The following is a 23,034-nucleotide window of genomic DNA, read 5'->3' as shown; positions in this document are numbered from 1 at the left end:
AGCTGGTGTCATTTTGCATATTAAACACTCAGTAGAGATTTTGCTGAGGATTTTAAGGTAGTTCACAAATAAAACATAAAAGACTTCAATTTTTGCTCAAACTTTTGTCGAGCAAACTAGCAACCATTCTCTTTCAAATTCAAGAATGAAAATTGGGTGCCACCATTAAAAGTTTTGAATTTAGAGAATCTAATGACCCAATATTTACCAATATTTGAAATTCAAAACGGCCGCCATCCTTATGTTAACTCTTTAGGGGAAAAGGAAATTCCTCATTTTCACAAAACTAAGCAGGTGAAAACTTTATTCACTCCACAAGCTTTAAAATGAACCCCCACAAGAGGTAGGTCAAAAGAACACTGTAAAAGGTTTAGAGTCTGACTATCTGTGCCTGAGGCACATTCTAGCTAACACTGAAAATTGAAATTGGTACCCTGTTTGATGATGAAATAAACTCTTTTGTAACAGGTTAACAAGGAAAACCTACCTCTCCAGCGTATGAGAGCAGAGGTGAGATTTCACAGACAACAGGATAGCTGTCCGCTTCACTGGCCTTACGACTGAAAAAAAATAAGAACAGAATTGTAATGTTTACTGTGGTAAGATAGTATAGGCTTAATTGTTATATGTGGTGTTACATGCAAGCATTGGCGAATGAAACTGGTATAATCCTTGACACATTCCATTCAAGAGAGTTTAAATTCAAAGTATGACTTCCACTTAAAGTGTGTTCATTATCAGTGATAAGTTGTGAAATATAAATTAATCAAATGCAATTCTTACATTACATAATAATGTGATGTGCATAGTTTCCCTTGACTTTAAGTACTACCATGAACGGTAGGCTCTCTCACAGCTACCTTGCTGGCTACACACGCTGTGGCCTTCTGATGCCTTGATTTTGTGCTGCAGCACAGTGAACTCGTACATGCTAGCTTTCTGAGTCAGGCTACACTAGCTCAAAATCAGGGCAGGAAAGAGGCAGTGTCTGTAGTGTGTAGCCAGTGATGGGCTGTGACAGAGCCTACCATGTACAACTATAACGGATTGAAATATTGATACACTTATGACAACCGATGTAATGAAACCAATCTGCTTCACAGAATTTATACAATATTTAGAAATTATGAGTATGACATTGTTTGTGCATGAACATGGGAACACATAAAGTACACAATTATTTTGTAGTTTGAGAAATTTTCACAATAATAGAAATTAGATATTTTCAATGATTAGAACCCTAACTCCCTGTTGAAAAGATAAACAGTGTACATCTAAGTTGCAGACTGATGGAATTGTTGATTTATCAAGAATGGGGGAGTGACATTGACTGTGCTTACACATGAGATGAATTGACATAAACCCTTCGTTCCCTGTTTTCTGTAAGTGGGTAGCTGCACCATCGTAACCCAAGCAAAGCAAAAGTAAAGCAAAGCTTGATAGCAGCACATTAAATGTGGCTTATAAATTGTTCAACCACCAACCACCAAATATTTATAACTCAGGATTTGAATAGCAAACACCTTCAGTCACTGAACAACTGCAATATCTAGCTCTGTGGAAGAACGGCAGAAATGACACTATACAGTATTACTAACTACAGCTGCTGCACAAACCTATGATCCCTACACAGAAAAGACAAAACAGAAGGAAAAGAAAAAGAGGACAGATTTCAAAGCCAGTATTCAACATGCAAAAGAAGTTTCAGACAATAGACATCATACGGCCATTCCAACAGAACTGTACAAGGTAAATTTTCATGTACCAGCCATTAAAATTTATTAATTACTTGTACTTGTTACGGTTTTCTTTGCAATATATACATTTAATGTCATACTTCTACATATTACTGAATTTAATACGGTACGGATAAACAATACAAAGATTGTTATAATACAAACAATGGCAGACATGGAAATTGACACAGAGGGCGCTGTATCTCTGGGTGGCATAAGTTAATCTACACACGGTTACAGACATTGTTATTCACGGGAAATGCCACTCTTCTGAAGATTTGGTGCTTCCTGTTGCCACAAGGCTGGATATGCTAATCCATACAAGAGTGGGTGTTACTGTAGGGGAACACCACTTTTAAATATATACAACTGCCATCTTTTCATGCATAAGAAAAACAAAAGTCCTTCTCTGGAATATGTAGGATGCAAGGATGTTAGATTCAGTACTCCCAAATGATCACATGATGCCGGCACAAACAAACTCATATGTATATACACTATGGAAATACATGTATTTCTATGTGCATTTGTGCATGTGGTTTTGTTTGTACCATGGTCTGTTTGAATTCTGGGTCTAAACTATTGCTTTGATGGAACAGTTACTATGGTTACATACACTTAAACATCTAAAATAGTTTTCAGTCACCCTGGAGGATATGCAACTAGAGCAAGGTATGGCGTTTCTGAAAACTTGGATGGGGTGATCACTGAAAAGCATATACCATGAATAAATTTAAATATGAATACAGCAAACAATTTTCTCAGGGAGAGCTTTGGTGATTGGAACTAAAAGTCTTCATTTGTTAAGTTCCCCCTGACAATATCCTAAAACATGTGGGGTTGTGATTTCTATATTTCTTTCTTTTCTTCCTTCATACTGTCATCCCTATATGTGTATCGTAGAGTAAAGATTCTGAGTCTAATGTATATTGTGGAGTTCAACAAAGTATTAGTGGGTGAGTGTTTGGATATATATTGTACCTTGGGATTGCTGGTATGAGTGTTCCATCCGGGTCCTGTATCATTCCGCCAGCATTCAAAATGTACCTGTGGTGAAGTGACAGCAGCGCATGTTTAGCTGTGGTGGGGTTGTCTTTCTCAGCCTTGTTGCTGTTCTTCAGGGGTGAAAATTCATCCTCACGAAGCACCTCAAACACAGCAAACTCACTGGATAAAAAAAAAGACATAGTTACTCATATTTTACAATACTTTTCTAATCTAACGCTTGTGTGGACTCATTTTGCAGCTCTTGGAGTAAACAAAGTTTTCACGGTCTTAGTTTTTTGGAAATTCAAAAATTTCATCTTTCACCATACAGTTAACACAGGGATGGCGACAATTTTGAATTTGAAGTATCGGCAAATGTTACTCGGGTCATTGCTTCTCTTGTGCCAAAACTTCCACCTTGAACCGTGATTTTTTATTCATGATTTCGAAAGAGAATGATTGAAAGTTTCACTGAGGAAAGTTTGAGCCAAAGTTAAAGTCTTTCACTTTCAAGTTGCATACTACCTATTTTTTGCCTGACACACTGGCTGACGAGGAAGTGGCAAAATGCTTTCAATGTGTTAACATTGACATGGGTAAAATGATATTTTTTTAACAAAGTTAAAGTTTGGGCAATGCAATGGAAAATAGATATCAAAAACAATTGCTCGCTGAGCTAAATGGCTCTTCTTGCAAATGTACATGTATCGATTGCGAACTGAACAGTTTGAGGATAAAGTGATTTTTCTGTATGTGGTATGATGATTCACATGTCAACACCTGATTCCCTGTGGATAGGTCCACACTATAACCATTGATAATGAAGAGTCTGAGCCAAACCACAATATTGCAAGGGTTAAAGCAGACAGCATACATGTCAACATTTTGAAACACAATATGGCTGTCTCACCTTGAAAATTCAAAGACATCGAATACAAATTTTTCAAGCTTCATTCCGTTCGGTTTTTCCGGCGTCATCCTTTCTCCATTCTCATCAATGAACGGAATCTTCTTCTTGGCAACATGATGCCTCAGGAAAACTTCATTTTCACTGTGCAGAGAATAAAGAAAAAAATTACTTTTGTAAATAAATATAAAGAATCCAGTAATACAGATTAAACTTGACAGTAATTACATTTCAGGTATATCAATTCAGTACACTGATGCTGAAAATACCCCTATCTGCTTGGTTGAAACATGAAAATAACTGTGTTATATGCATGATATAACACAGTTGGAAAGCATACAAACTCTCAGAAAAAGAAAAGTCCACATCAGAATTCCAATATGCTTTTACAATATATCAACAGTAAACAACTCCAGAAATGGGTATACCACTCAGTTTTTGACCAGTTCACTCCATGTACGCACTTGCTATCCCTCCTGCATATAATGTCATAAGTTGGTCATAATCTCACAGTATACATGTCACTGGGATTGTTTTTTGCTAGATTAAATATTACTGAAAGGGACACTGCTTTTGACATGGATATTAGGCTTCTTGTTTTGTTTCAGAGATGACTCAATAATTTCATTCACTACACTGAAAGAATGGCAAGCACTAACTGTTTCAATGGATTTAAAACTGGAAAACCATCTTGATTAAAGTTGATAAATATGAAACTTAATAATGATCTTGATTAAAGTTGATAAATATGCACACAAGTAAGTTGATGAGTATAAAAGAACCACATCAAGAATGCACTATGCAATGGAATCCAATGTTTTATCTTGTTTTGCTATATTGCTACATTTTACAGCTGTTTGGCCCAGTCTCTTTGGCAAGGACAAAGGCTTAGCACTGGCCCAACTCTAAATGAACTCGGTCACAGCTGGTCTGCAGCTTACCAGTGCATACATATAGGTTTTTTCAAAACACGGAGAATGTGTGCGACAAACATGGATCATTCCAGCTACATTCTGAATCATAGAAGGCCATCAAGAAGGCCGATATGCACAGCTGTAGGCATAAAGCCTGTTTGGTGACTATAAACTGGATGAGCTGATCAGGTGATGCACCCTAATTACCCAATGATACATATGTTGCAAAAGACTGAAGCAAGGACAGAGCTAAGCCTATTGGTTCATTTCTCTATTGTATGCATATATGATATTTGTTGATTGAAATGCATGGTAACAGATGTTTAAAACATGACATCATTTGACTGGTTTTAATTTTGAAGGACTTTCAGATTCAGAAGATGTTATTATTTTCTACCTGTCAGCTGATTCTCATATGTCAGGGAGGAACAGCTAACAATCCGTGTTATATTTATGCAAAAACAAACACAAGTAGTCATTCTGATCATCTTATTTCTCAACATTTTTATCAAGAAAGTAAAGATGTTTTTGTACAAAATCCTTTAAGCAGTTTTACTATTATTACTTCTGCATACCGTAAGTTAAGAGAGATAGTTACAGCTGTTCCATTTTAGAAGCTAAGATTTCCAGAAGAGAACACATCGTACAAACACTGTAATTGATGATTTGAGTGGAGCTCTCAAAATCTTACCTATTCTGTACGTGTGAATAAAAATTCAGGACTTTGTACGAGTACTCAAAAAAACCAGAAAGTCAAACATGTAATATTGATCACGCAATATGGGCATGGGTATATGATAATAATTCATCTCGGACTCCATAATTTTGCTGGCTGATCAGTGTATCATTAAATATTAAAACGTTCCAGATGGCAGCTTATTATCAATAAAACAGCACGGTAAATATTCTATATACCGGTATGTACTTTAAAATATCAATGCAGTATTATTGGAATAGCCACTTGAAAATTCATCAAATATTTTTGTTAAAGTCCTCAAATATTTGTAAAGTAGCACACAGTGTATGTTTCTGTTTGTGCATTGCCTCTACCTGACCTACAAAGTAACACCTTCATGCTGGGGATTCTTTGTATGGCATTAATTTTGGCTTGTCCTTTAAGATACATGAAATGGGCTTTATAAAGGTCTTTCCATATTTTACTGTATTTCTGAACAACAACAACACAATGATTTTTCAATATCAAAAATACAGCAATGTCTTGGCAGCTAAGTGCTTGAGTTTCATGGTTGAATGTCTCATGTAATATGCTATGAAGTTCACAAAGAGAACCATGAAATTTTATTGATTTGAAAAATTTCATAGTTCTTTTTTAACATATAAATTTCTCTTTTCCTTTCTAGCACTGATAAACTTGACACCATATCAATCTTAAACTATAGGACCTTCTACAGCGGAGGCCAAACTAAAATGGGATACTTATATTTCCATTGTAATTAAAGGGTACACCACCAGGGACATTAATGCTGATTGCAACCATAGACCCTCGAGGGTCTATGTTGCAACATACCAACACTGCTTGCCTGAAGTACAAAAATGGGAATGTTGTTGTACAAAATTCACAAAAAAATTATCACCCCATTAACAGCTACCCTACACAGGAAATGAAAAAAATTTCTAGCTTCCTTTGTTTCCACACCAAGGTCATCAGTGGTATCTGATTCCTATTGTACATTGTTAATGAAATCTATGTTGTGGACAGCATAGGTGGATGCTGGAAATACAAATGACCAACACTTCGCATTTATGACATAAGATTATTTACTGCCGAAACTGAACCCCTAACATTACACAGCTTGCATGAACTGCAAAATGTGATGACCTCTGACATTTGTTTTTCCAATATTTACAGCCCTGTATATGAGCCACACATACCATCATATGTAATTCAACAGACAGAAAGTAAATAACAAAAATATGCAGAAATAAATTGATAATGGTAATAATAAAAGCTGTATGGATTTTTAGCAACAGACCATGTAATTATGAACCATTATGTCCATCTTTCTATTCATCATTTTCAGTCAAAAGTATTTGTCAAATATTACATTATTTGATATTGGAGTTTTTATAATATGTATTAAATGATTATTTTTCTCAATATTGTAGTTTTTTGTAGAAATGTTATTCCTTGAAGTGCAAACTGTCACTGCTACCTCTCTGCATATTCTGAAGGAAGTGCACTGACTGGTCATCTTCTTTGCCAAGATGCACATACTCAAATGTCTGCTGCTTAAAGGGCAGGGCCGAGTATAAATAGCTAGCTGCCCCCCGTTGGGGTTAGTTCATGCAAAGCGTGGCTTGGGTGGCGTCACGCTCGATCGCTCCGTAAAAACCATGCCAAAATGGTCACAGGCGAAGAAATTTAGGCGTCCATGCACCTATACCTAACTATGAATGTCTAGTGATTGAATGTATCGATAAAATTTTAAGATTTGAGCATAAATAAGGCTGATTTTGATCGATGAAGGTATTTCTCTTTGTCTTCAACTAGCGTAGCAAGCGGCCGTAACAAAGGTCTGCAAGCTGTCACTCAAAAAAGGACGCGATACAGGTGTGAAGCGGTAAACGTTTGCGATGTCAACATGATAGATACGCCACATCATTGTAATTAGATGGAGCGACCGCAGTGCAGACCCGCAAGCACAGGCGCTCTGTAGCTTGGTAGTCTGCTAAATAGATCGATTTTCGACTCGATCTATCGATTCCGTAGTCGATATGTCCACGACTGCAACCTAAACACTCATTTAGGTTGCAGTGCGGGCATGTCGGCTACGGGATCGATAGACCGAGCCGAAAAGCGATCTATTTAGCAGACTACGCAGCTCGAGCACCTGTGCCCGCTAGTATGTCACTCAAGCCATAGCGCGTTCTTGCGTAGACGCCGTACCACGACACGCCGCTATTTCCAATCGAACTGTCATGTAAAGTTCAGATTCAAGTTCTTTGAGATTTTGCTGTCGTACGGTGAAAAGTATTGTTATTATCGTCTTGCCGTATTAAAAGATTTTTGAGGACCTAAACGACATCGTGTGTTGCTCCATTGCCATGGAATCCGATGTCAAGGAAAAGCGGTGACTATTTTCAAGTTGAATATAATTTCCTTTCTGTTTGCATTAGTCAATTCATCGAAATACTTTTGTTCACAATTGAGTAAACTATAGACAGTGGACTGTCTCGATCCTCCCGTCTATGATTCGATATTCACTGACTCATTCTTTCTCTTCTTTGTCGATCGATGAAAGTATTTTCATCTTCAATACTCTGTCCTAATATGACAGATGTAATATCCAAACATATTGTCATTTATTTTTGACCAACGTACAAAACTTGGTCCGTTCGCCAATTGAAGCACATATCTGACGAGATGTTTTGCGAAACAGTGAATAAATATATTGGATGAACATTCGTACTCTATGCATTAGGGGATATTCATGTTGCAGTTTCTCCGAAAAAAACCCCGGGATGTTTAGGCGATAACGAAGGCGATGACTCTGTATATAGTTGAATAAAAAAAAAAAATTCGGACATCATATTTTTATCTATTAAAAGCGTACACTTGTCGGTTTGATGTGCGACCGTACACAGATCGCCCATATTCTCCTAAAACTAGTCAAAACAATTCTGCGACAATGATGGTGTCTCTTCGTGAACGTCCTTGAACCCGTACCCAAGACCATTGTTTTTTATGTGTTCCGTGGTTGATGATTGGTAGAATTCATGTATCAAAATTTGAAGACACACGTGATTGAATCCTGTGAATGTTAGGCAACTGACGGTGTGTAGGGACCGCAACAGTTCACGGACCATGGGAGTTATCAGCAGTACGCAGTACATTGCATGCTTTCTAAGAATGAACAGCGTGTTTCCATAGCTACCATGCGAAATCCGGCTTTGACCAATGTTCCTGTCCTGTAGTAGGATAACTTTCGAGCTGCGTAGTTACTGTCGAGGTTCAGATATCCGAATCTTTCGTGTTCGAAAGGCTTATCGATTTACAGAAAATGCTAAACTTTTGTTATTAGTTTACATGTACATACCCAGCATACTTGCCAGGTTGGAAAATTTCTGCGAGTCGCTCTCACCAGCGGTCGCGAGGAAAATATGCGTCGATATCATTGATCCGCCATGTTTATTGTTGTTTGTACGTCTAGTTTGAAAGTCATAGACTTTCTCAACTGTGAAATTCATATTGCAATTCAATATTTTACGCACGAAGTCACCTGTGCATTTAAATACGTCCATTCGGGAGCAGAAACGTTTACAGACTTTCGATGGTGATAACTAGCTCCATGTCGTGACATGTCTCCAGTTCCGAAGTTTATCCGGTAAACTTCGTAAATCGAAATCGACATTAACATCGAGCGGTGATCTTGAAGCGTTAAATAAATGTCGGCAAAATAAAACATCAAATGGCTAGACGAGAGAGAGAGAGAGAGAGAGGAGGAGAGAGAGAGAGAGAGAGAGAGAGAGAGAGAGAGAGAGAGAGAGAAGTGGTTTATGCACTCGCGAACTGATCATGGTCTATAGGATGGATGGATGCTGTGTCGGTTTACACATTTGCGCTGCACAGATATCGAAAATGTACAGATACTTTCCCGAAATTTGACTTATTTTATAACAAGAGTAGAACAAAACCAAAAGTGTTGGAGATACTCTTCAGATGCTTGATTCGCAAGTTTGCTAAAGTCATATTATACTTACAGAAAATAGTCGCTACAGTCTTCTCTTCAAAGAAATATGTTCTTCAACACCACGTTTCTTATGATCGGTGATGTTACATTTTATTATTTCTGTTAATAATCTTTTATAGATTAATGCACCACGGTGTTAATTTCAGATTAATTCAACGATTTCAAACCGTAATTATTTTTTTAGTGAGAGGGCTTTTAGTAGTTCTGTAGACGAAACGATCGGTAATAGCAGAGTATCTTGGCAATGGCACGACGTCTACGCTATCGTTTAGCTGCAGCGATTGTACAGTTGCAGCCCGCGCCCGGGCCCAGGGTAGGCCTAATTCGGAACGTAATAAAGCCGTCAGTTGCAGCGGCGTCGTGTACCTTTGTCGTTACTGTTGAAGTACCCCTGTTATTGCTACAAGCATCGCGGGCCGCTTCAGGAAATGTTTCTCAGTCTGCTCAGTGTACTGGTCTCGCCGTTATATTCTGTTACGTATAATTTGTTGTTTGCATGTCAACACATTGGCCTGTTTACAATCTCCTGTGCACACTAATCATTGCCGTAATTAACACAGACATAAACATTCGATCCCGCCCGTGAATGTCAAAGGTGAACGGGATTAACTTGATCCCGGGTATCAAGTCCCTGGCCTTTAAACTCCTCTCAACAAACGAGTGACATGAGGTTTGGAAATGAAACTACATTCTGAGAACACCTGACAGACAGAGAGGACTCGCTGAACTCATCATAATGGATATGTTTGTTTTACATAACTCCAAAATTGCAGTTTAATTTCATTGCATCATATTCTCCATACTACTAGTATTTAATAACTGGTTGATTTATTTTGAGGTATTTAAATTATTTGGTAATATCTCTCTAGTTGACATTATTATTTTGTGAATTTTGGATTTCTTCTCTATCAATAATTTATTTATTTACATAATTCACTAGCAGTCAGCTGACTTAAGATTCAGACACACATTAATCTTATCATTTCAGCTATGATGTCACTCATCTGATTTTTGTACAAAAGAGGGCAGACCTTCAACTTAAATACAAATCTAGTGTTTCATCCCCATCCCCACCTTCCATCCTACACAGAAAACATTAATTTGAATTCAGATAAAAAACCAAATGCTCATTCCAACTACTATATAGTAGTCTTTGATCAGAGCTGCAGTCTCTAGGATGAAAATGGACAGTGAAATGTTCAAACAGAGAGCACAGAATATGTCAGATACTGATGGCCCCACTCGATGAATATTCATGTTTATTTGAAATTAAAAATGGCTGCCTTTCTTGGAGATGTCATGACTCCATGGGGCAAAAAATTTTCTTCATTTTCACAAAGAAAAGATGATGATATCTTTATTTTTTCTGTAGGTATGAAACTGAATTCATACAGACTCAAAACGGGCACAGAATTGTGAAAATTTTAGTCTTTGAAATTTATCACCAAGCACTTGTTACCTTGAGCTATACCTCTTGACCTTGATATAATTTTTAAAGTCTGAAAACTAGAAATTGTTACCTACTTTACAACTTGCTTGACAAAGTCCAGAGTTAGGAAATGATTGCAGATGTTTCCAGCACTAAAGGTGAGTCTGCCATCTTCGTTTCTCTTCTCAGCTGTCTTCAGCGTGATTTCACTGTACTCAACAACTTGGTATTTGCCCCTGACTTTGCACACGACACCTACAGGCTCTGTTGGAAAGGCTTTCTCTACAACCTGCTCAGGGAACAAAAGGGAAATGGCATGTGTATTAGGAGGCAGTGTACTTTGAAATAAGTTTTAACACTGTTTTCTTTTAATATTGAGAAGTAAAAATAGAATTCTTCACAAAAGGGCCACACATCTGCTTTTTGATTGGAGAAAATATTCCTTAAATTTAAAAATTTGACCATCTGGCTGTCATTTTATGTAACATCATACATGAAGACATTCCATCATACAAAGCTTGCATAGTGATAATTCTTATTTTCATGTTTTCATTGTATTTATTCACAGGCTGTGATTCAGCCAAGAATTTACGAGTACAAATTTGTTCGAAAAACCTGTCTGCCACAAATTGCCCCATACAATAGCCTAGATACAGAGACAATACATAAAAGACTTGTTCCAAAAAAACTACTACACTGCATTTTTATGTGAATTTATCTAAGAGGAGTAATTCTATCTCTGTTGATTCCAGATCTCTTAAAACTGCCAGTGTAACCTATGACAGTATCAACACATTATGAACAATGGTGTTTTGACCTCTTCTGTAATGTTATATTACCAAAACCTAAAATATACCAACGGTTTACAATATGCCTCTCATTTTGTCTTCACATCAATTTTTAGGTTTTTGACAATGAAAGAAAGTTAAAACAAAGGAACACTAAGCAGAGAATGAGAAAAAATGCAGCCAGAAAATTAACGATACCACTGTTCTAAAACAGAGTTACAGTTTTTAATAATACATGGAACAGTTTATTTCAATATTTTTCACAAACCCGAGCACAGAATTCTCTTTATGAAATCAGTTTTAACAGTTTTGGTCGATGAGAATTGTGTTTAATTAACATGTTGAAACCTGAAATCCAGTTTGTGATGGCTTTTGGATAATCATACCTTCTGATGAAATTATTTCTTTGTGTGCACGACTACATGGCATGGTATTTTTGAGACAACAACAAGGACATGGAACAAGCACCAATGAATTTATTTACATAACTTGTAAATTTACACCCATATAAAACTTTTGTTGCTTTTTGCAAATGTCTTTATAGCGTATCAAACTAGAAATAATAAATAAAAGTTACTGATGAGGAATTTTTTTTGTTAAGATGTACATTTCCTGATATGGTTCACCTATCATTGTGTGTGTGTGTATCTAATTCATTCCTTGCAAAACTTTGTTTTTGCTTGAATTTAAATCAAGGAAAAACAATTTGCTTTCTGTTTTATCTGATCAGGATTATACCTGTTCTTATTTCACTTGGAAAGGAAATGGCTTTTACAACACTATATAACATGTCAAACTTGGCCTGCTCCATCTAACCATGCTAACATGCATCTTGTAGACAAGTCAGATCTTCATTTTAAAAATAAATGGCTTCTCTAATATCACAACTTTTTACATTTTAATTACAACCAGTTTTCTGAAAAGCTATTGTGAGTTTTTTTAAGATTCTCTGAGAAAACAAGCTGATCATTAGTCTGCCAGGTTTTTCTTTCAAAATCTAAATTTTCTGTAGTGCAGTTTTTAAGATGAGTTTGGTTGCCAACCTGAATTTCAACTCAGGCATTTGAGAAAGTTGAACCCTCCGTAGCAAAAATGTATGTATTCTATTAATCCAGGACATTCCTACACAGGATATTCTTTCCATTTCCATGTTTTGAACTCATTCTGTGCAGAAACTACTTACAACAATCAAGGCTTTACAAGCCTGTCTAATATTCCATAATGGCACAGTGTTGATTATAAAGATTTGAACATACAATACTTTCTTACCCAACTTTAAACAAGCATAGCTGTCAAATCTCTCCCACCTAAAATCACAATGCACATCTGTCCAAACGTAACCATACTAAAACATTCCTTAAGTATAATAATTTAATTAGAAGCAACAGCTGTTATTTTCACATGACTGCGCTCACCTTAGCACCGCAGTTCGCCCCTTTGCTAAGGCAGAATCCAATGAACGCTGGATCTGCCATCTTGACAAGGATGTTATCAACACAGTACACATGCAGGTACTTGATTCCTCTCCTTTCCATGTCTTCAATGATCTTGCACTTTCCCAGAGCTCTGTAAAGACCACCATTGCCGTCTGTTGGATGGAAAGCAACGTGATCATAGTGTAAATGTTTGTCCCAATGCTACAGCGATATAACAATGTACCGCTTCCATTTTGTTTCAGAAAAGAAATTTTTTTTTGCCAGCAGGTGATTTATGCATCTCGTAACTAGTGACAATACAGTATTGCATTATCAGTTCTGTTCAGTGCTTTTGCAAAGCTCTGAAAAATACTACAAATGATTTTATAGTACGGTTAAATTTTTAGTTCTTGATAATTACATGTACTGTATTTCTATCAAAAGGGGAACCATGGTAAAAAGCTTTGGAAAGAAGTAATGTATATATGATTACAGTGTAGCTCTTTTAACGAAATCGTGATGAATTTTGATATTGCCATTTCAATAGTAAAATTTAGCAAACAAACAAGTACCTAATTTATCAATTTGCACTGATGTGAAACGTCATCAGTTTATTTTCAATGAATTGAAACATTATTTTCATTGATTTGGAATACAACTGAGAAGTTTTCATTGACTCCAAACAAAATTGGAACATGGCGACTAATGTTTCCATAGACTTGACTGATAATCAATATTACGTTTTCACTCACTTGAAAAATAATCAATACATCAGTCTTCACTGACTTATTTCAAGGATTAGGGTGGGTAGGCATTTTTCACGAATTTTTAACATTACCCAATGTTATGCCCATGAGAAAAACGTGGAAGATAGAAAACTGCAAATCTTGTATTCATTTCAAGTTCAATGAAATTTTGTCAACAGACAAAAGGTCGATGTGTTTTAGGCCACTGGGAATATGGTTTTGAAGTGTTTGCCTATCTATTCTTTCCAAGTGAATGTTCAGTTTCAAGAGTAAGCTAAACTCATTGTTGTTCAAGTGTACTGTTAGGACTAGTAGGATCTAACATTTTGCCTTCATGTTTTTTCAGATATGAAACTTCTTTTTCAAACATTTCACATTAGTGAGTATTCACGACACCCGCAAAAGGTAAACCATGTGTCATTTCACCGCTCTCAGCAAAAAATCTGAAATAATTATCAAGAGTCCACTTTTTGTTAAGATAATAAAACCAAACTGTGCGTCTGTGGTGTCCCACAGTAATAAATTGCCAGTTTACCTGGTGCCCGAGCAATCTTCCATTTCTCATCCATGATAATTTTACCATCATTACTCAGACATGGCAACATCTGCTGTTCAAACATAATCACATTTTCCTTTTTCAGCCCAAAATAGTCATGCTTCTCAAAGAACTCCTTGGTTGGTTTCAGCGTGTGCTCACTTGTCATGATATACCTAGGAGGTAAAGTAACAGTGTGTAATATTTTAAATTTCAAAACACCAGCAAACTGAAAAGGAATATTCCTATGATGAAAGCTGTACCTTTCAGTCATAGCAAAACATGCCAGCCTTTTCAAAACAGTAAATATATATATCAATTCTTCTAGCTTACAAAACAGTAAACATATATATATCAGCGAAAAGTGGCTAAAACAGAAAAATATACTGTAATTCCTAACCTTTTTTATCAGATTTTTGGTGGAGAGCAATTAATCGTGACTGTCTATTTATCAGTTAATAACACTGCATATTTCATGCATTTTGTAACTGTATGTGCATTTATTTCAACAGTCTGCAAGTCTGACTGTCATCCTTTAAAAATATTTGTGTACATCCATTTAAAATATGTCCATCAACTTTGGATGCGTTTTTCTGATATTTTAGTTCTATGTCCTTTTCTACTTCATAAATCATGTTGAAATGTCTATGTTCCACACAGCCTGTATGTGCGATCAGTAATGTCTATGTATCGATGTCAACTGAATTTTAGCCTAGGCTATATATACAATTCACTTGTCAACGACATCACCGCATTTTATTGGCAAAAATTGTATTTCACCATACATTAATTACATGTAACAAGATTAAAATATTGGCTTGTTTTATAGAGAATAAAGAATGATAATAGATTATTGAAAGTTAGACCTATTGTCCATTTAGGATAATTTTGTCTATTTTAGAACTCTTTGTCGGTTTCAATACCAGTACTTTGTGGACTGTCACTGTATGCATATCTTTACATCATGACATCATACCACATTTTTCTGCAGTGCCACGTTGCTGTTTTTTATTTAAAGACAGAAATAGCCGACCACCTGTTGACCTTATTGACTTTCTTTAATTTGGATTCATAACAGAATTGTTGAAGAGGACATATTGTGTTTTCCTTTTGGCATTACGCCATGAAAACAATTCAATACCTACTACAAACAACATATATTCTCAATGTATGACAAGAGTTAAATATAAGATCACTGGAATGCACATCATGGTATGCAATATATTTGAGTACCTGGTTTTCTCATTAGCATACATTTGTAAAGGATAAAGTAATAATTTTCATTATCACTTTCTTTACCTATTGTCTCTGACTAGTTGGGACAAAATCTATCTTTTGTTGACTATATTCTACACTATCAGCATATTTCAAGACATGAATGATTAATATCAAATTTTCAAATGATGCAAAATTCACAACAGTAATGTCTACATAACTTTTACATCTTGTGTCTCTAAAAGTATGTAAATTAATAAACAGCAAATCTCAATTAGGGTCACTGAAGTCTGATTTTAATGGTACATTCATTTCCTTTGAACACAAACAGGCTACTTATTCCAGTAATTTTCCCTGTAAAGTTGCATATTCAAGGTTTAAATTATTTTCAATTCTGTGACCTACATTTATCATTCAATTCTAGCAAGAAAGTCTAGAGCCATTGCATCTCATGTTTTAAATATAATATTCCTGTCAAACCTATTACTGTCTATAAATATGATTGATAGATACCAGTACTTCCTACATATTAATGATGATATCCATGTACAATAAAACATATATCATTTTCAAATTCAATTTGTGTACTCAGGTTATTGTAATGTGTAATGTATTAAATGACCTTACAACTATTTCAATCTGTTCATCAAATATCAGAACTTAGCCTTACCATGGCACTTCTCCATTATTTCCTGTTTTTTGATTCGCCAACCTTTGAAGTTTTAATATCCTTTCCGCCTGTAGCTGGTACAGTGTTTTCTTGGAAGGCAGCCCGACGTCATACATTCCTTTGGGATACTTGACACCAAGTCTTGTGCCTTGTCCACCGGCCAGCAGCAGCACACACACCTTGCCCAGTGATATCCGCTTCAAACCTGTAATTTACATTTGTAACACAAAAAAAAATCACCATTTTAATCCTTTTCCTGTCAGGGGATTATAAAACATAAATACCAGATTAATTTAGCTCTGAACATGCAAAATTTTTGATGAACTTTCACACAGTCCCTGCACCCAATGTGACTTACAGCTGCAACTGTTTAAAACAAGTTTAGTGTGATTTTGTAAGTCATCAACAACGCTAATTGATGGTCAGAGAACAATGTTTGTTTTGAACTTGAATTTGTCATACTTTTTAACCTTGGTTTGGCCCAAACATATTGTTATCAATGGTGATTGCTGGTCTGTTTACTGGAATCTATGGGTAAATGGCTAACAAAGATGCTTACAAAAATTCAAATTGGTAAAAAGGGATTGATTGAATTTCTGTTCAGTATTTAAATGATTTAAGTTAATGCAAGGTTTTGTCAACTAGAATGACAGTTGTATGTTGTTGGCAGGGTGTTCTTATTTTCATTGGGAACTACATGCAGCGTTCACACTGGTATTCAACCCATGGTAGAGAAATCCAAAACGCTGCCTCCACTTGCAATACAAACACTAAAGATTTTCTTTGTTTTCGCTTCTGTTTGCTAAAACTTCTGTTTCATGCTGAATTACACATCAGACAAATAGACTAATTTCATTTATTCAGTTTTCCCTGCCACAACAGCATCGACAGACATTTTTTTTCACTGATGAGTATTCTAATTTTCATTTTGCTTTATGACATATTGTATGGTGTGTCTGCTTTGTAGCCTTGTTCCACTAGTAACCTAAATACCGATCAAGAAGGTCATGAATACAATGGGTATCTTTCCATACATACAGGTATTTACATCTCTATAGAGCAAGGGCTTCTTTCATTTACCAATTCACACAATCAAAGACCACTCCCATTTAGTTCATTGTCCAATGTTAGCTTTGCAAACTTTGATATTTCTTGTACATGTACTCCTGTCTTAAGAAAATATGCCAGTTTTCTATATATGGAGAGTACAAAATCCAAATATGGCGAGTGACAACATTTCTTGGTACAAACTTGTCAGCAATTTATTTTTCTATGATTATCATACATGTTGTGGTCCCTCCACAATTCATGAAGGGACAGTATATCATATAATATGTAAGTGCAGTTTCATATTTGATATATAATGTCATCTATTCCTTGAAAGTGGGACTATATTATATTGTTACACTGGTCAGTGTTTGTGTTGATATTCAGATTCTAAAATTAACCATAAACTAGTCATCATCATCTGTAGAAAATTCAGGCTATTACCTGTTCATTGTATTATAATCTGTTTTAAATTCACAACTGATTCACAGTAAAGTATGTGTAATTAGGTCAAACTGAAAGCAAATTGTTAGGACGGATTAAAAGTTAACAAATATTAACACTTGCAACATGTGCATCAGATAAATATATCTCTGTAGAAAAATGTAGCTACCGGTACTATGTTATGATTTCAAATATGCAATCCCTTTCCCTGAATAAGAAAATTACAGAAAAGGAGATGGCATCTGTTTGTAGTACTTTCTTGGATGATAGTTTTGAAGCTTTTATAGCATATCATTGTTTATGTGTGTTTTTTGTTTCTGATGAATACCTATGTCTTCATTCAGGACCAGGTCTAATGACAAGAATGCTATATCTCACATATAGTCCCTGACCATGTTTCAAACACCTATGGCTATGAATGCCTTGATTTCATTGTGCATGGGGTTCATGACCTGACCACAAACACAAGAACACAATTGGATCACACCACACTCACGCCCTGCACTGTCCAGTAGCAGACAGGCCGGTGAGGTCAAAGTACAAATTACATCACCTGCAGGGCTTCACTGATTCAAACAAGCACCAGCTGTGGAGCTATACCAGTATGGGTTGGCTATGAATATCTATGGTTGTGATGCCTCATACATGATCCTCTTACTCCGAACAATGAACTAAAACCAGATTTGCATGTCATTTGCACATTTACTCATTTCAGATGAGATAAGGTATGATGTGTGATTAAAGTATTACCATAAGGTATGATGTGTCAGTATTAATATAGGTATGATGTGTTGGTTAAATTATCATACATGTAACGTTCCCTTGAAGTCTATTCACATGATATTGGTTGATATGATGATATTTCTATTCACATGATATTGGTTGACACAATTATATCTTGACAACAACTTTATTAACGGGTGTCTCATACCGATAAATCTATTTAATTTCTATAATTCAAATTCTATAATTTCCCTTTGAATTACACATTTCAGAATATCGAGATAAAGGAAATTAAATCGTGCCACTCCATGTAAGTACATTGCACTACAACATCAACTGTTGACAGGACAATAAGCTAATCTGAACTGTAAACGTCTGCTCAAACTTGCTGTGTCTAAGCATAGCCCCCTGGACCATGGAGGTAGCAGAGACTCTGCTACCTCCATGCCTGGACCAAGACACAAGGGTCTATGTTCTCATGTACTGGGTTGAATGTACCTCACATATTGAAAAACTCTTTGGTAAGTTGAGGGATGTTAAGATCAGTTTTACTGTAGTGAAATATACATATACAGTGCTATGTATATCCGCATTTCCCCTACCATATTTCAGGTGAAGAGGGTAACATTAGATATGTTAAATATTTTACCAAACTTCTAAAGCATCTTCCTCAACTGGAAACTGCTTACTGTGGACATCAATTTTGTCCGTGTTCAGAGTTTGATCAATATTGGTAGGTTTTTGACAGGACAAATTCATTGCCTGCCTGGGAGAGGATTTATGAACAACTTTTAAAAGCCCTACCCAAAGCTGGGAGATGAATCACATTTTTCAGTTTCATTTGAAATGTACAAAGCTGATGCACAAGCTGGCTCATTCAAAACTTGTACATAGAATTAATCACTCAGTCAGTGCCTGATGGATGATGTATGCAATATGGGCACGTTTTAAACATTATATTGACTATAACAAGTCCATTCTAGCTCGTTCTTCTTCAAGAGAGTACGTTGATTCAATTTTTGTTTTGAAGACGATAGATGAACATTTTCTTTTGTACAGGAACCGGTCAAACTTATGATGTACATTTACAAAAACCAGAAGTTCCCTATTTTACATTTCCTATAAGAGGCACTTGCTGTGACAATAAGTGCTCCAGTTCTCCAAAATGTTTTGCCATGCGTTGCGAGGATCGATTACACTTCTAAGTTCTATGCAAGGATGTTCTTTTCACCAGGTCCTTAATATGTTACGTGCAGAGAAAACGAACAAAAGGGTGAACTCAGCAGTTAACGTTTAAACAAAATTTATTACAAAAATAAAACTAATTGCTAAGTTAGGGATAGAGTACAAGCTTTAAAAGTGTACAGACTACTTATCTCAGCTGGGACGGCAAAGCTCCAGTCTCAGAGTTGTAACAGTCAGTTGGATGAATGAACAGTCCTTGCAGGCTTGAAGCTGCACAAAGTCCACAGTATAAATCCAGCGTTGGCAGTGAAGGTCTTGAAAAGTCTGAGAATGACTACTGCTGGAGTTTAGTAACACACAAGAGACACGATCCCAAAAGTCTGACTGGAAGCTGTGCACGTCCCTTTTATAAAGGCATGTAAGAACAATCTAGAACTTTTATTGACATGCTAATTACTGTTCTAAAATTATCTCCCTTACACAACTAATCAACTTTCCAGAACATTCCAAACATGACTAATTGAATTCAAGGTTGTGAGGTCATCAAGGGCAGTGACCTTGAGAATGTTCTAGACTAATTGAACTCAGGTCATGATGAGTGTGGGGGAAATGACCTACATAACACACCCCCTCTTCAAAAAAAGAAAATTTTTCAAAGAAAAATCTTTCTTTTACAAATGTAATCTGAAAAGATTAAGTACTCAATTTTTTTTATACTCTAAAGTAAAACTTCTTGAAAGTGAACAACAATAAACTCTAAATACGAGAGAGACAGTCTGCAATTAAATTGTCTCTGCCTTTGATATGTCTAATGTCAAGATTAAACTCCTGTAACATTAAACTCCATCTTAGCAATCTCTGATTTTGCCTTTAAATTTCTGCAGAAAAACAAGAGGGTTGTGATCAATATAAACCACTATTGGCTGATTTGAAGAAGTAACATAAACTTCAAAATGCTGTAAAGCTAATATCAAAGATAAACACTCTTTTTCAATTGTAGAGTAGTTTCTCTGGGATTTGTTAAATTTGCGTGAAAAATAGCAAACAGGATGATCTACACCATGACTATCCTCTTGCAATAAAACAGCACCAGCAGCCGTATCACTAGCATCCACAGCTAATTTGAATGGCAAAGTGAAATCTGGTGCAGACAACACTGGAGCACTTTGCAGTATGGCTTTAAGTGTATCAAATGCCTGTTGGCATTGCTCTGACCAAACAAACTTTACTTTCTTTTTAAGTAAGTTAGTCAAAGGCTCAGTAATTGTGGAGAAATTTGGACAGAATTTTCTGTAGTAACCAGCCATACCGAGAAAGCGCATCAGTTGTCGTTTGCAGTTTGGTATGGGAAAACTTGAAATGGCACTGATTTTGGCATCAACAGGTTTTACCTCACCCTGTCCTACAGTATGTCCGAGGTAAGTTACCCTTGCCCAACCAAACTCAGATTTGGCAAGGTTGACAGTCAACATTGCTTTGCTCAGTCTCTCAAAGAACTTCCGCATGAGCTTGATGTGTTCCTCCCAGGTGTCACTATACAGAATGACGTCGTCAACGTAGGCTGCACACCCGTCTAGCCCGGATATGACGTCGTTGATCATCCGTTGGAACGTTGCCGGAGAGTTCTTCATTCCGAATGGCATCACCTTGTACTGGAACAATCCGTCTGGTGTAACAAAGGCGGATATTTCACGAGCACGAGCCGTCAGAGGGACTTGCCAAAATCCCTTCAGTAGGTCAAATTTTGTCACATACTTGGCTTTTCCCACTCGGTCGATGCAGTCATCAATCCTCGGATTGGGAAAGTGTCTGTCTTTGTTAAAGTGTTGACCTTCCTAAAGTCCGTGCACATACGATAACTGTGAGTCTGATTTGGGAACAAGTATGCACGGCGAACTCCAGTTACTTTTACTGGGTTCAATAAAGTCATTGTCCAGCAGGTATTTGACTTCTTCCTGGAGATATTTCGCTTTTGTTGGATTCAGTCTGTATGGATGTTGTTTTACAGGCTTACTGTCCCCAACATCAACGTCGTGATAGATGACGTTTGTCCTCGTTGGAACATCTTGAAACAGGTGTTTATATTCGTGGAGCAGTTCTTTCACCTGTTGTTGTTGTTCTGGCTGGAGGTGTGCCAACTTTGTAGACTCCAGCTTCTCCAGGATTTCTGAGTTCTGAAGCTTGACCGAGCCCAGCTTTGAGTTTAGAGTATTTTCACTCAAGTCAGTTTCAGTATCACTATCTTCATAATGGTTGAACTGACTGCACTGACAGGCTGAGTTATAGTAGGATTATCCCTATCCAAATATGGCTTAAGCATATTAATGTGACATAGCTGTTTTTGTTTTCGCCTGTCAGGTGTTATTATGATGTAATTTAAATCACTCAATTTCTTATCAATTAGGTATGGCCCAAAGTAACGAGCATGGAGTGGTTTGCCAGGAATTGGAAGTAGAACAAGAACTTTTGACCTGGTTCAAACTTCCGTTTTGAGGTGCTTTTATCATATTTGGTTTTCATTGACTGCTGAGATGACTCAAGATTTTCTCTGGCTAATTCACATGCTTTAGAGAGTTTTGTACGAAAATCTGACACATATTGCAAAATATTCAGACAATCATCATCGTCTGATAGGAATTTCTCTTTAAACGAGCTTAAGTGGGCCACGGACTGTATGTCCAAATACAAGCTCAAATGGCTAAAACCAAGAGACTCCTGAATTGACTCTCTAACAGCAAAGAGCAGAAAATGAATTCCTTCATCCCACTGCTTCTCTGTGTCAAAACAGTAGGTCCTAATCATGTTTTTCAAAGTTTGATGAAATCGCTCAAGAGCACCCTGACTTTCTGGATGATAGGCGGATGACCTATACTGTTTAATGCCTAGCTGATCATTACTTGTTGGAAAATTCCAGACATAAAGTTGGAGCCTTGATCGGACTGACACATTTAGGGAGGCCAAATAAAGTGAAAAATTTGACTAAAGCTCTCACTATAGTCTTTGTCTTTATATTTCTCAGTGGTATGGCTTCTGGGAACCGAGTTGATGTACACATTATTGTCAGCATGTACTCATTTCCTGATCTTGTTTTTGGTAGGGGCCCAACACAGTCTATTAGAATCCTACTAAATGGTTCTTGAAATGCAGGAATTGGCTGTAAAGGGGCCTTTGGAATGGTCTTGATTCGGCTTTCCTACCATCTGACATGTGTGACAAGTTTTACAGAAATGTGTTACATCCTGCCTGAGATTAGGCCAATAAAAGTGACTGAGAATTTTATGATAAGTTTTCCTTACTCCCAAATGACCAGCCCAGGGCGTTTCATGGGCCAGGCGCAATATTTCAGCACGATAGGGCTTTGGAACCACAATTTGATGTTTTATAGCCCAATCGTCATCAACCAAAACATCTGGAGGTCTCCATTTACGCATGAGAATACCAGATTTTGTATAATAGGAAACAGAGCTATCTGAAGTTTTATCTTCATCATCTACCCTGTCAAACAAAGACAAAATATCTGGGTCTTTGTGTTGTTCTGCAATGAGATTTGATCTAGAAAATGTCTGACTTTGGTCAGCAGA

At 36.6% G+C, this 23,034-nt stretch overlaps 1 protein-coding gene across 1 annotated transcript in view; it reads right to left on the bottom strand.

Annotated features, from left to right (window-relative positions):
• The window catches only part of LOC139140037 (UDP-N-acetylhexosamine pyrophosphorylase-like), a 36,923-nt gene that overhangs the window by 7,785 nt on the left and 6,104 nt on the right, over nucleotides 1-23,034 (bottom strand). The window contains exons 3-9 of the mRNA XM_070709029.1: nucleotides 16,055-16,259; nucleotides 14,170-14,345; nucleotides 12,889-13,061; nucleotides 10,781-10,974; nucleotides 3,634-3,774; nucleotides 2,718-2,903; nucleotides 488-560 (exon numbers count right to left, since the gene is read on the bottom strand). Of these exons, the coding sequence (XP_070565130.1) occupies nucleotides 488-560; nucleotides 2,718-2,903; nucleotides 3,634-3,774; nucleotides 10,781-10,974; nucleotides 12,889-13,061; nucleotides 14,170-14,345; nucleotides 16,055-16,259 (1,148 nt within the window). The remainder of the gene's footprint in view (nucleotides 1-487; nucleotides 561-2,717; nucleotides 2,904-3,633; nucleotides 3,775-10,780; nucleotides 10,975-12,888; nucleotides 13,062-14,169; nucleotides 14,346-16,054; nucleotides 16,260-23,034) is intronic.

The sequence above is a fragment of the Ptychodera flava genome, chromosome 9 (genome assembly GCF_041260155.1).
Source record: "Ptychodera flava strain L36383 chromosome 9, AS_Pfla_20210202, whole genome shotgun sequence".
NCBI classification, from domain to species: domain Eukaryota; kingdom Metazoa; phylum Hemichordata; class Enteropneusta; family Ptychoderidae; genus Ptychodera; species Ptychodera flava.
Note: the sequence above shows the minus strand (reverse complement) of the source record. Positions and strands in the feature narration are given on the sequence as shown.